This window comes from Muntiacus reevesi, chromosome 19 (assembly GCF_963930625.1).
Source record: "Muntiacus reevesi chromosome 19, mMunRee1.1, whole genome shotgun sequence".
NCBI lineage: Eukaryota > Metazoa > Chordata > Mammalia > Artiodactyla > Cervidae > Muntiacus > Muntiacus reevesi.
This window is the reverse complement of record NC_089267.1, coordinates 11,832,296-11,846,427: the sequence shown is the minus strand read 5'-3', so window position 1 is coordinate 11,846,427 and position 14,132 is coordinate 11,832,296. Positions and strand designations below refer to the sequence as shown.

Below are 14,132 nucleotides of genomic sequence, written 5' to 3'. Positions count from 1 at the left end.
TCTGATGGCAGGGGTTGGAAGTGGCTGAAAGCAGAGAGATCAGGACACTCTTGTCCATTCAGGGTTCTCGAGAACCTCGGCCTGCGGGGCCTGGTGGGAGGACCTTGGGGGATATTGTGAGATGCACCCCCCCACCCACCCAAGAAGTTTGTCTGGGGCACTGCAGGTGACTCTGGACCCAAGTGAGACACTCGGAGCTGATGCTCAGGGCAGGAGATCCAGGTTGGGAGGGGTCCCTGCATTAGGAGCGGAGGTCACGGACGGGACCACCTGGGAAGGGAGTGGGGGGCAGAGAAGGGAGAGGCTGGTGATGGGATCTGGGAACCCTGACTATGGAGCAAAGAGAAGAAGCAGCTTGGGCTAGTGACTCGGGCTGACTGACCCACAGAATCAGAGAAAAACTTGGGAGCAGTTTTAAGAGGAAGGAAGTGTTCGCATCGCTGGTCACCCCAGAAAAGCCAAGAGGGAAGTGCTGCTAGGCAGTCATGCTGACCGGAGCAGAGCTGGCTGTCTGCGGGCTGGGCAGACGTGGTTTGACTGTCCTGCTGGCTGGGGGACAGACGCTGGGAAATGGAATTACCTTCAGCAATGTATCAATTGTTGGTTCTAAAGGGAAGGTGAGATGTGGAGATGAAGAGGAAGGTGAGTTCTGGACTTTGCTGGTTTGGGGAAGGATCCTTTCTGATTACAGGGGAAAAAATTGACAGGGAGCTGCCACAGACATGAGGAAAGAGGGGGTTGGGACCCAGAGCACGAGAGCTAGTCTTCACCGGGCACGGGTTTCCATCCTGGAACGGCAGAGGCCTCCCCACCCCAAGTCCTGAAAAGAGGGGTGGTGCTGGATCGTGGCTCAAGGGCTTTGGTGAGGACGTTCCGCTGCTCAACAGCATCTGTTGATCTGGGCTGCACTTGGTGTGAGGTTGTCACCGCCCACTTAGGGGCTGCACCAGGGGAAGGAGTGAACACCTAGTTCCTGGGGTCACAGGGTGGGCAGGGGTTGGCAGGGCAGGAAGGCAGTCACCCTCTTGAAGGCAAAGGAGAGGAAAGGTGAAGCAAGTGATGGACAGAGATGAGCATCACTAAAAAAGGAGAAAGCTAGTAGGCGAGAAGAGGAGGAAGTAGGTGACCGTGCGTGGGAACCCTGGACCCTGAGGCTTACCTACCCCAGAGCACACTGGACTTGAACTTGGTAACAAAACCATGATAGGGATGAAGCGAGCAGTGGAAACAGGCGAAGATATATGTCACACCAGTGTGCCTTTGAGTTATCTATTTATTTATTTATTTGACTTCCAGAGCAGTGCATGCACCTATAGTTTGCTTTGAAATGTAGTGAAAATGTCAGTAACTTGGAGTTAGGTAAATTAGAGGGTGAAGTCTTATTTTAATTAAAGTTTTTTTTTAAAAAATTAAATCAGCAATTGAAGTGGTTGAAACCAGGATGATGAAAGTAACCACTTCAAGGTCTGGGAACCTACTTGTACAAGTGATGAGGGTAGAGTAATTGTATATTTTGCTTTTAAGCTGGGGTGAGAGATGCTTTAGAATAGGTGTGAAAGTGTGTGGAAGCTGTTTACATTTTTGAGTTGGTCATGCAAGCACATTCCATGTTTACTTGTTAGTTTCACTACTAAATTTCACCTCCAGAAGGTGATGGAATAGGCAGACACCTGCCTGAGCCCGTCGGAGCCATGGGGTGGGGGGGAGACCCCTCAGGTGACACCCCTTCCCTCACCTCCCTCCATCTAAAGCATCTTTCTTAGTGCTTCCTTGCTTTGTGATCCAGGGTTCCAACATTCTGAAAAGTGAAAGTGTCAGCCGCTGAGTGGTGTCCGACTCTTTGCAACTCCATGGACTCTAGCCTGCCAGGCTCCTCTGTCCATGGAATTATCCAGGCAGGAATACCGGAGTGAGTTGCCATTTCCTTCTCCAGGGGATCTTCCCCACCCAGGGACCAAACCTGAACCTAGGTCTCCCACGTTGCAGACCGATTCTTTACCATTTGAGCCACCAGGAAAGCACGCAACATTCTGAGCCTCTTTTCAAATAATTCCACTGGAATTCATCATGGACACAGTGCAAAACTGCCAGTGGAACAGGTGGTTGATTTTTTTTTTTTTTAGGGCAGAAAGGTAAGATCCCTTTTGAGAGTGCCTCCCACAGCCCCCACCCTCTCAGCTTCCCTGGTGGGCTCAGACAGTAAAGACTCTGCCTGCAATGCAGGAGACCCAGGTTTGATCCCTGGGCCAGGAAGTCCCCTGGAGAAGGGAATGACTACCTACTCACTCCAGTATTCTTTCCTGGAGAATTCCATGGGCAGAGAAGCCTGGCAGGCTACAGTCCATAGGTATACAAAGAGTTGGACACAACTGAGTGACTAACACTTTTCCACCCCCTCACTGGGCAACACTGGATAGGTGTTAATGGCCATTCTGAGCAGCTGGGGCTCCAGCATTTGGGCACGTGCTGGTTCCCACTTCTTATCACTTGTTTGGCAAACCCTTGTATTATAGTTAACACAGGGCTCACATGTGCTGGCATCTGCTTTGATGTATCAAATAAAAATGTATAAAAATATGCAAAAATAAATATTCAGTATGATATCAAATTAATTTTTCTTATGATATCCTCAACAACATTTGCAAATCTTTCCCATCCCAGAGTATCAATGATTTCTTCATTGACATTGCGAAAAGATAATTTGTTTTTCGACTGTACCATGAGGCATGGAGAATCTTAGTTCCCTGACCAGAGATCGAAACTGTGCCCCCTGCATTGAAAGCATGAATTCTGAAAAAAAGATAATTTTTATTTTCAACTCCAAATCTGCTTGATCTACTGGGACCCAGTCAGTTCAGAACCAACCAGTTGGTACCAGATGAAAGTAGTCACACTAAGTGTTTATAGACATCTTTTTAATGTTTTACTTTAAAACAAATAATCCTGGTAAAAGAAAGCAAAGGAAATTACATTTGAATGGTAGCTTGAAATGGATACACTATTCCTGATTTATTTGTTTTCAGGAAACAGAACTGCATTGTCATATGTGACTTCCAGAACTGCTCACTTAAATGCACATAATTAAATTAAGTTTCTCTTACAAAAACACAACCATGTCATTTTAAGGCAAAAAATATCAGCTTCTGGGGAGATAAGTTAACATTTACGATATTTTCTCAATCTGGGTGAAGTGACCTATTCATTTAGTTGCTCAGTTTCATGATTCCTTGTAGTTTTGCTTTGCACACAAGCATGAGAATGAGTCACTTTGTGCCTGATTTCCTCCTCTCTGTGAGACTTGTTTTCTGGCAAATTAAGAACTTTCAGAATCACTGAGTCAAGGGGAGGTGAGAAAGGCACCTTAGAACAAGAGAGAAAGACTGAAAAACTCAATCGAGTGTCTTACTTTAAACAAAACTTGCTATCTACAGATGTTAATTTAGTTGAACAAAATGCAAACATTTAGATCAGACGGAGCAAAATTTTTTTAGCGAACCTCGTAGAAGGGATGTTTGCCATGAAGTGCTAGCTTGATCAACCCTACGTACCATAGGCGGCAGACGGTCGAGGCCTGAGAAAGCCAGCGGCTGATCAGCACTCAGCTAATTGTGCTTCGAGACACTGTCTGGGGCTGACGGAAGGGGCTTTGCTAAGTGTAAGGGAGAGACCCCTCTCAGCTCCCCCGACAGGAACACAGCAGACACAGCCCTACAGCTTCACACAATACAACTGGCTTTCGACATCCAAGAAGTTTTGTGCTGCAGTCAGACAGACACAAAACGGTCATGGCTTGGACGTGTGAAAGTTCCTCCCAGCATGGTTTACCATGTTGGGCTGTGATGAACCCTTGGTGACCGGTTTGGGTTTGTTTCTGAATCTTCCATCTTCAGCGATGCCAGATGGATTGGACTGTGTCTGAGGCCTAACGGGGCCTAAGGCGGGGTCCTCGGTACATTCAGAGTTCCTGCTGCCAGTGGGGTTTGACCCGGACAGAGCGTGTCTAAGACTCATTGCTACCTGAAAGTTCCTTCGTCTTCTTCAAGTGATACCTGGAGACGGCCTGCTGGGCATGGTGGGGTGGGGTGTGTGTGTGTGTGTGTGTGTGTGTGTCTGACTTTGGGTCAGCGGAGGGGTGTGTGTGTATCTGTGTTCTCATGTACAACCTCCTTGGGAAGATGGATCACAAATTCGGAGACATGGTTAGATGAAACGCTGCCTTTAATAATTGACTAAAATTTTATGTTTTGAAAATAAAAACAGTGGCTTAAAGAGTTTGAGAACATCTTTCAAACCGGAGTGTAAAATGGATGCGCTCTCTTCTACGAGTCTCCAGCAGCCAAGAGAACCCTGAAGGATGCACGCCAGGGGCGTGTGCAAGGATCCAGGTGGGATGAGAGGAGGAAGCCTTCCAAATTTCAGTGCTTATCAAAAAAGGAAAAGGGTTGAGCTGTGTATAGGAGGTGGAGTGGAGAAGTCGCTTACTTGGGGGAGGGAGGCTGGTGAAGGGAGGCAGGGAGTCCACAGCCTGTGGAGGAGAAAGACAGGGGGTCTGAGGTGGAGAAAGCAGGCTGGGGAAGAGAGTTTGGGAGGGACTTGGCAGGCGTCAGGGCCTCGTCCCGCCTTTGGGCGGCTGTTGACAGCCCTGGTCCATCCCCTGGCTGCTGGAAAAGTTATCCTGGAGGCAGCAATATCAGCCAAGGAGAAAACTCTTTCTAAGTCTTCCTGTGGCTGGAGTTTAATCCACCTGCTCTCTCACTTCCCCTGGCCCTTGGGGTGCTGTTACCTTGGCTGAAATTCTGACGGTCTGAGGTCGCCAGTCTGACTGCTAACAAGTGGTCAGCTTGGCTTGCTTTCTGGTAGAGATATTTCTTTATTTGTTTCCCTTGGGCTTTTTAGCCACCATGCTATATTATTCAGTGTTTTGATTTGTAGACCCCGCCAGGGTTACCTGACTTCTGACTATATGAGCTTGTACCAGGAAACTGAATCAATCATTTTTCAGAGCGGGGGCGGGCAACATTCTTGGGGAGAATAGAAAATGTCCACTACAGTATAAAAAGTAAAGGAGGTTTAGTTTTAGCCTTTCATATGCAAAATGTATGACATAATAGCAAAACACATTCAGGGCATATTAAAAAATAAATACCTTGCAAAACTCTCTGCTCATATATAAGAATAAGGGGTGTTTAGGTAGTTGAATTCCCTAACAATATTTGTTTTCTAAAAAAAAATCAAGTTCTTTTCTTTTGGTTTGTTTCTCTCCCTCTCATCACCCTGGAGCAGGGAGGTCGTTTTCTTGAGCATCACTGATTTCCCGGTGTTAGAATTCTTTCTGAGCCATTCCCATCTCCGTCTCATGTGTCCTCCCGGAGAGCCTGCCTGGCTATCAGCATAGTGGGAAGAGCCCCTCACACTGCCCTTCTGTAGGCGGCTTGCAGGCCTGGGCAGGGCCACTGCACAGGGGTCAGCCCAGCCCCACGTGCCATACACTCCTTGGGACTCGGTTGCTTGCGTAGCAGCTGATAGAGCCATCAGGGAATTTATTTCCATGAAGTCAAAGATGTCAAAGAGTCAGCCTATTCGCCCCACTGGCCCTGAATTTCATTATTTGCACATTTTCTAACTGAAGAACATTCTCATCATTAAAAACAAACAAACAAACAAAACATGAAAATGATGTGCAAAATTGCTGGCCACAGCGTTAAGTCACCAAAAGCACACAGATTGACATTCAAATTACATTAATGATAAAATGGCTGGGTAGGACAGGTTGGCATCTACATCTTGAACAGGCAGCCGTGTCTGATACCCCGATTCTGTGTTACGGGTACCTTGTTAGCAGCTGTTGATGACGGTCACCGTGTCACGTGTACATTATGGCCGAATTTTGAAAATGAATTCTGCGTTTTATCACCAGCAGAAATGCCTGACATTTGAAGGTGTCGACAGCCATCATTTCAAAACACAGAGTTGGATCTTCTAATGGACCTGACCTTGACGTTTCACACCCACCCCCCGCAGCACGAGCAGGGTCGGTGTCTCGGGATTCTTAACTCAAGGTACCTTACTGAGTGAGGGGCAATATCGTACCCTGAAGTTCAGCATCCCCTAAACATGCATTTTCATGCAATTGAAAGATAACGGGCTTAGGAACTGCCTTTCATGTTCTTCCTGATTTTTGTGGGTTCAACCTTTGAGAAGGGCTTTCCAGAGAGTTCATGCAGCGATGTGTATGGCTAAGGGGCGGCCGGGCCCCGGGGTGGGGGGCAATCGGAAGCCTCATTTCAGCCTCACGTGTGGCCGGCCCAGGGCATCGGCGCCCCCCGCCGCCGGACACGAGCTCTGAGATGATCGCGACCGTCCAGTCCTGAGAGAGTCCGGCGCCGGGGCGGGCTCCCGGGCCGGCGGCACCGCGTCCAAGGCGTCCGTCCCGGTGTCCTCCGGACCCGCCGCCTCTTCATCGCTGATAAACAACTTGGATTCCCGCCACTTGGGGTAAAACTCTTGGCTGCCCCTGGAGCCGCTGGACTCGCTCCCCGACAGCTGCACGTCCAGGTCCTCGGCGGACCGGGCCAGGTTCTGCGCCGACACCGAGCGGCCCGGGTCCTGGGGCACCGCGGGCCGGACCGACAGCAGGGCCGCCCCGCCCAGGTCCAGGCTCTGGCGCAGGGCGCGCTCCTTGGTCGGAAGGCGGTCCTTGGCGGCCGCCAGGCGGGCGCTGAGCTCGGGGAGCGCCTCCGGGGCGCCGGCGGGGCCGTGGGGCAGCGGCCCGAGCGCCGGCAGGGCGGCCGGTATCTGCAGGGTGGCGGGGGCCGCCGGCCGGGCCGCGCCCGCCGCCGCCGCCGGGGGAGCCAGACCGCGCGGGGCCGCCGGGCCGTCCCCCGGGCTCCCGAGCGCCGGCGTCGGCGCGGGGCTGAACGCATAGAGAGCCTGGGCGCCCAGTTCGCCGGGCGCCAGGATGAGTTGCAGGCCCCGCGCCAGGCCCGCGCTGGCGGAGCGCGGGAGGCCGCCGCCCGGCGCCGGGCCCGAGAGGTCCCGGGCGTCGCCCGGGCTCTGGTAGTCCGACGTCTGTTCACACTCGAAGGGCGGGCTCGGGAAGGGGGCCAGCGCGAGGGCCGGAGCGGAGCCTTTCCGCAGCACCTGCTGGTAGATGTCCAACAGGCAGTCCAACTTGGCCTCGATGGACTGGACCTGAAAGCGGAAACGGGCACCTGTTCACAAGAGTTTAAGGAGTGAAGTTAGGCTGCAACCCCTCGGCAGGTCCTGAGTGTCTGGCATTTCGCGGCCTTGACTCAGGACCCGCTTGGGACGCACGGTCCAGCCGAGGGGATGGGAAGGGAGGTCGTGGGGGCGGACGCTCTGGCCTTTGCCTCGTTTTCACCGGAACCATTCTCCTCCCCATTCTTTAAACTTGATGTTTTCGAAGACCGTATAAGCCCCTCTACAAAGGCAACTTCAGATCCCCCTGGCCATCAGGTTGCCCTTCCTCAGCCCCTTCCATGAGGACACTCCCGGACTCCACTGTGCAGCAGGGAGCTAATTCTGTAAGAAATCAAGACCTAGATATGGGGGCTCCCCTAGCGGTCCAGTGCTTAGGACTCTGCTTCCACTGCAGGGGACACAGGCTGGCTCCCTGGTCTGGGAGCTAAGATCCACCCATTCCACCCCGCAAAAAACAAACAAACAAACAAACAAACAAAAACCACAAAAAACAAAACACAATACAATTCCCCGCCCCCCACCCCAACCCTAGGTCAATCTAGGTAATTCTAAATTTTAAAATACAGGTATTGAATGCTTGGCATGTTTATAATTAAATCAGAGGAGCATTTTGACTTCTAAAAATTGTCTTTGTATGAGAAGATACTCACTCTTAGGGTCAACAAATATTCAGTCCATCACCAGTTAAAATGTGTGGTTTGTCTGTTTTTAAGAATGACCCAAAAGAGAGAATGAAAATAACCAAAACACAAATTTAAAAAAATTGACTTTATTATTCTACTGTTGAAATCCACAGTTGTTTGAAGTTCAAGTATTAATTGATGAGAGGAAATTTTCTATTTCTTACACAGAAATTCAAGTGTTTTGGAAAACATGGTCTATGTATGAAGAAAATTTATTTGCTCTTTCTTGATTTTTTTCCTTTTAAAATCAATCACTAAAATACACCCAATTGCTTATAATCAATTTTGATTAAAAAATATTCTGGCTACTTCACTCCTATTAGAATGGCTGTCATCAAAAAGACAAGAGATAACAATGCTGGAGAGGATATGGAGAGAAGGGGACCCTGCCTCGCTGTTGGTGGGAGGGTAAATTGGTGCAACCACTATGGAGAACAATATGGAGATCCCTTAAAAAAATTAAGAATAGAGTCACCACATGATCCAGCAATTCCATTCTTGGCCACATACACAGAGGAAACAAGAAATTAACTCAAAAAGATATCTGCACCCTGTGTTCATAGAGGCACCACTTACAACAGCCAAAACATGGAAACAAGTGTCTATGGCAGATCAATGGATAAATAAGTTGTGGTGTACATGTATATACAATAGAATATTATTCAGTCATTAAAAAAAAAATCCCGAGGAAATCCTGCCATTAGCAGCAACATGGATGGACCCTGAGGGCATTATGCTATCTCAAATAAATCACACAGAGAGAGGTGAATACTGGACGACACCAGTTAATATACCTAAAACAAAATACAAAAAAAAAAAAAAAATCCCCAAACACATAGGGAAAAAGATCATATTTGTGGTTGCAAGAGGCAGGGGCTGGAGGGAGGGAAATCAGAGGAGGGTGGTTGGGAAGCTCAAGATTCTAGTTATGGAAAAACAAGTGCTGGGATGTGATGCACAAAGTGATAACTATAGCTAATACTGCCGTGTGATGCACAGGAAAGATGTTAAGAGAGCAGATTCTAAGAGTTCTCGTCACAAGGAAAATAATTTTTTTTCTTTGCTTTTCTTTATGTTGTGTCTCTGTGAGATGATGCATGCTGACTAAGCTTCCTGTGGTCATCATTCACAGTACGTGTAGGTCAGACCGTTATGTTATATGCTTTAAAGTTATACAGGGATATACGTCAATTATATTGCAGTAAACTGGAAAAAAAAAGTCTGCCTAAAAACATAGGCAGTTTAGTTGAGTTGTACCTGTTTTTCAACTTTGACCACCCGGCCAAGCATACTGAGGTCATCCGCGGCCTCGTGTTCTGCAGTTATTTTCTCTCTGCTCTTCTTGTCTGACGTGATTTGTCCTTTTCCAAGAATTTGATCCACACTATCAGAAAGAGAGATCTGGTTATGAGTGCGAAAGGTGGAGGCTGCCCTAAGCCAGAGAAAGTGTTTTGGAAATAAAAATGCAATTATCTCTGATCTACATAAGAAGAAATAAAATGAACTTCTTCCAGTTGAGGTACTTATTTTCTTCATGTGAAAATTACACAAGGTTAATTTTCTCATTATTCTAGTCGACGATGAAATCTATTATGACTAAGCTTCTGGAGGCAAACTTGTCCTAACCTACAAAGTAATTTGTCTGTTTCCACCTCTGATCAGGCATTTCCTGAATTCAGTCACTTAAAATATGACAAAATCATAATTATTTCATGTTAGTAGAACAGAACATTGGGCTTTATTGACTACGCCAAAGCCTTTGACTGTGTGGATCACAACAAACTGGAAAATTCTGAAAGAGATGGGAATACCAGACCCCCTTACCTGCCTCCTGAGAAATCTGTATGCAGGTCAGGAAGCAACAGTTAGAATCGGACATGAAACAACTCATGGGTTTCAAACAGGGAAAGGAGTACGTCAAGGCTGTGTATTGTCACCCTGCTTATTTAACTTATATGCAGAGTACATCATGTGAAATGCTGGGCTGGATGAAGCACAAGCTGGAATCAAGACTGCTGAGAGAAATATCAATAACTTCAGATATACAGATGACACCACCCTTATGGCAGAAAGTGAAGAAGAACTAAAGAGCCTCTTGATGAAAGTGAAAAAGAGTGAAAAAGTTGGCTTAAAAACTCAACATTCAAAAAACTAAGATCATGGCATACAGTCCCAACACTTCATGACAAATAGATGGGGAAACAATGGAAACAGTGAGAGACTTTATTTTTGGGCTCCACGATCACTGCAGATGGTGACTGCAGCCATGAAATTGAAAGACAATTGCTTCTTGGGAGAAAAGCTATGACCAACCTAGACAGCATGTTAAAAAGCAGAGACATTACTTTGCCAACAAAGGTCCATTTGTCAAAGCTATGGTTTTTCCAGTAGTTATATATGGATGTGGGAGCTGAACTATAAGGAAAGCTGAGTACCAAAGAATTGATGCTTTTAGACTGTGATATTGGAGAAGACTCTTGAGAGTCCCTTGGACTGCAAGGAGAGCAAACCAGTCCATCCTAAAGGAAATCAGTCCTGAATATTCATTGGAAGGACTAATGTTGAAGCTGAAGCTCCAATACTTTGGCCATCTGATCAAAGAACTGACTCATTGGAAAAGACCCTGATGCTGGGGAAGATTGAAGGCAGGAGGAAAAAGGGATGACAGAGGATGAGATGGTTGGATGGCATCACCAACTCAATGGACATGAGTTTGAGTAAGCTCCGGGAGTTGGTGATGGACAGGGAGGCCTGGCGTGCTGCAGTCCACGGGGTCACAAACAGTCGGACATGACTAAGCGACTGAACTGAACTGAGTAGAACAGGTCATTTAAGTGAACATTTATTACATATCTGATATGTGGAGATGAGAGAGCTCCATCCTGGGGACTCTAGTTGAAGGGTATATATACACCACATAAGTGAGAAACTCCAGATTAGCTCTGCAAATTCTGTAGTGGTTGACCTTTATAGAAACATTGGGAGGCAACTATACTCAATATTTTGTAACAACCTATAAGGGAAAAGAGACTTCCCAGGTGGCGCCAGTGGTAAAGAACTGTCTGCCAATGCAGGAGATGTCAGAGATGTGGGTTCGATCCCCTGGGTCAGGAAGATCCCCCGGAGGAGAGCATGACAACCCACTCCAGTATTCTTGTCTGGAGAATCCCATGGACAGAGGAGCCTGGTGGGCTAGGGTCCATAAGGTCTTAAAGAGTTGGATATGACTGAAACGACTTAGCATACATGCATAAAGGAAAAGAATCTGAAAGCAGTAGATGTATATGCATGTGTAAGTGAATCACTGTGCGGCACACCCGGAACTAATGCAACATGGTAAATTAAATATATTTCAATAAAAACAAACAAACAATAAAAAAACATTGAGCAAACATATGTTAAGTGGAAACGCTGCTGTTTGTAATGCTTTGGCACTCTCTCCTGGTCAGCTGATTTATGGAAGGTATCAATTTTAAGTTTAAAGATATTTCACATTCAAAAACATTAATTCCTTCACCCTCAGATAAATAAAACTTTACCAGAAAACCATAAATAATCATAGAAATAAATAACAGGATCCTAATTTACATTCAACCTTTGCTTTAAATGATTTATGGATGCCATTTATATAAACTATTTCTACAACTGCAATATGGAATTTAAAGTGCAGATTTGACAGTGTATTTTAACTAGTGACCCTATCCCTATGAAGAAAAATAAAACAAATTATATTTGTAATAAAAAAACAAAAATTAAAACTTAAAAAGTTAAGAAGAAAAAAATAAAAAGAGCCTGGATGGAAGGGCAGTTTGGGGCAGAATGGATACATGTATATGCATGGCTGAGTTCCTCTGCTGTCCACTTGAAACTATCACAACATTGTTAACTGTTTATAGTCCAACATAAAATAAAAAGTTAAAAAAATTAAAAAAAAATAAAATAGAACAAAACAAGCAAGCAAACAAACAAAAAACCCACTGGGAGTCCTAGTAAAGACTTGGAAGACCTTGGCCGCTTAGGCAGAGGTTGTAAGAGGATCACAGGTGAGTTAAAACAATTTCCAAGGAGACTGAATCAGTCTATGTTGGAATTAATTTCTTCCTTTTTGTGTGTTTTAGAGCTGAATTATCAGGAATACTGACTCCACTTTCCAGCTTACTCTGTGCGCACAAAAGTACCGGCAACCATGATATTTAATCTACTCCAGTGCAAGCTCCACAAGGACTGGCGTATCTGTTCATCTCTGGGTGTCCAGGGTGCCCGGTACATTAATGAATAAGTGAAAAACTTGTTATTTTCATAACTAAGGTTTTACAAGTCTACGGGTGTTTTACTGAGGGCCTAGTATATGCCTCACACTGAGCTACGTGCGCCGTGTGTATGAACACGTGTTGAAGACTCAGTCCCTGTGTTTTAAGAACTCTTCAATTACCAGGCTGGTAATTTGGGCCTGGTTATGAAGCAAGACAAACTGAACTGGCTAAATATTTTGGCTTCAAGATAACACAATGAAGCACACGTTTAGAGTAACATACTCATTTCTTCCAGCCACTCCAGAGGATGCTCACTGGAAAGACGGTGTGTATCCAGCCTGTTGCAGAACTGGGATGAGGGGACGGGCCCAGGCTTGGTTCAGGGCCAGGGGAACAGACGTGCCCCCGGGAAGCAATGCAGGAGCCAACCCTGCTTTTGAGAACCTCAGGTTCTCTGCCTGGACTCTTGAGTGCAGGATCCCACCGTGAGGGGCATGATGGCGCCCTGCAGGGGACTCTACATGCCACATGGGGTCAGAGGAGGGAGAGGTCTGTCTTTGTAGGCTGGACGGTGGGTCAGGCTTAAGAAGGAGAAAGACTAGCTTATTTCTGAAGGATATATAGGATTCAGGCAATAGCAAAATGACAGCAGCAGCCCCTGCTTTAAATCACGCAGTCCCACAATGGGCCTCTGCGGCCACCGCCAACACCCCCATTTCCATAGACGAGACACTAGACGCTACCCATACTTAAAGGTTTTCAGTGCCTGATTTATATTTAAATAGAGTCTATTTTAACACAGAAGTCCGGTTGTCCACCAAGAGTGAGTCAGAAACAAGGAATTCAAGAATCTTGGCTACTATGGAGAGGTGACTCCAGACACTTTCTGCGCCTGCCCCCTTAGAACGAGTCAGAAACAAGGAATTCAGGAATCTTGGCTACTATGGAGGGGTGACTCCCGGCACTTTCTGCGCCTGCCCCTTAGAACACGTGACCTTCCAGGTGCTCACCGTGTCTGCAGGCTTTTAATCCTACACAGCATGTCCAGGTGGCCAGCAGAGTACTGCTCGATGACATCTTTTACATCGTATGGGCGCAGTGTCTCCTTAAACTTCCGTTTTGCAACATGAAACTTCATAATTCTGTAAGAGCAACATATTATATATTAATCTCCGCAACTTCACTAAAAGAAGCTACCCAAACAGCTCACTAGTATACAGAGGAAATGGTGGGGGAAGAAAGTCATGCATGAGGTTATTTTAGGTTCTTGCACCTGCAGAAATGTAACAGGAAAGCCTGAGGTTCTGTGAACTATCTCCTGGGAGGCACACCCCGAGGGTAGAAAGTGAAGTGAAGTCACTCAGTCGTGTCCCACTCTTTGTGACCCCATGGACTGTAGCCTACCAGGCTCCTCCGTCCATGGGATTTTCCAGGCAAGAATACTGGAGTGGGTTGCCAGAGGGTAGAAAAACATATTACAAAACAGTTGTTGTTTAGTCGCTAAGTCACGTCCAACACTTTGGACTGCAGCCCTCCAGGCTCCTCTGTCCATGGGATTCTCCAGACAAGAATACTGGCGTGGGTTGCCATCTCCTCCTCCAGGGGATCTTCCCAACTGAGAGATTGAACCTGCGTCTCCTGCATTGGCAGGCGGATTCTTTACCACTGAGCCACCAGGGAAACCCACTACAAAAGAGACTAAATATTAATACTAATTCTTGCACCTTTTTAAAGTCCACTGAAACCCTGAATTAAAATCAAAGTCAAAATGCAATTCTACCCTTCTCATGTGACAACCCCTGCCCCCGCCAGTGGTCCAAGATATAGGGTGGTGTTAACCACCGTATAAAATATAAATGTTGTCAAAATGGTCTTTTATATAGGTATATGCATTCTGGAGATGCAGATATGCCACGAAACTCAATTCTCTCTAAGGAAATGTAAATTTGTAGAGAAATTTATGAAAATTGGCTTC

General features: G+C 46.6%; 1 protein-coding gene across 2 annotated transcripts in view; it reads right to left on the bottom strand.

Moving 5' to 3' along the window:
* Nucleotides 1-5,055: 5,055 nt before the first annotated feature.
* KCNQ5 (potassium voltage-gated channel subfamily Q member 5) overlaps nucleotides 5,056-14,132 on the bottom strand; it is a 592,302-nt gene continuing 583,225 nt past the window's right edge. For both annotated transcript variants that reach the window (XM_065911591.1, XM_065911592.1), the window contains 3 exons: nucleotides 13,168-13,299; nucleotides 9,162-9,288; nucleotides 5,056-7,191 (listed from right to left, as the gene is read on the bottom strand). In XM_065911591.1, the coding sequence (XP_065767663.1) occupies nucleotides 6,280-7,191; nucleotides 9,162-9,288; nucleotides 13,168-13,299 (1,171 nt within the window). In that variant the 3' untranslated portion in view covers nucleotides 5,056-6,279. The remainder of the gene's footprint in view (nucleotides 7,192-9,161; nucleotides 9,289-13,167; nucleotides 13,300-14,132) is intronic.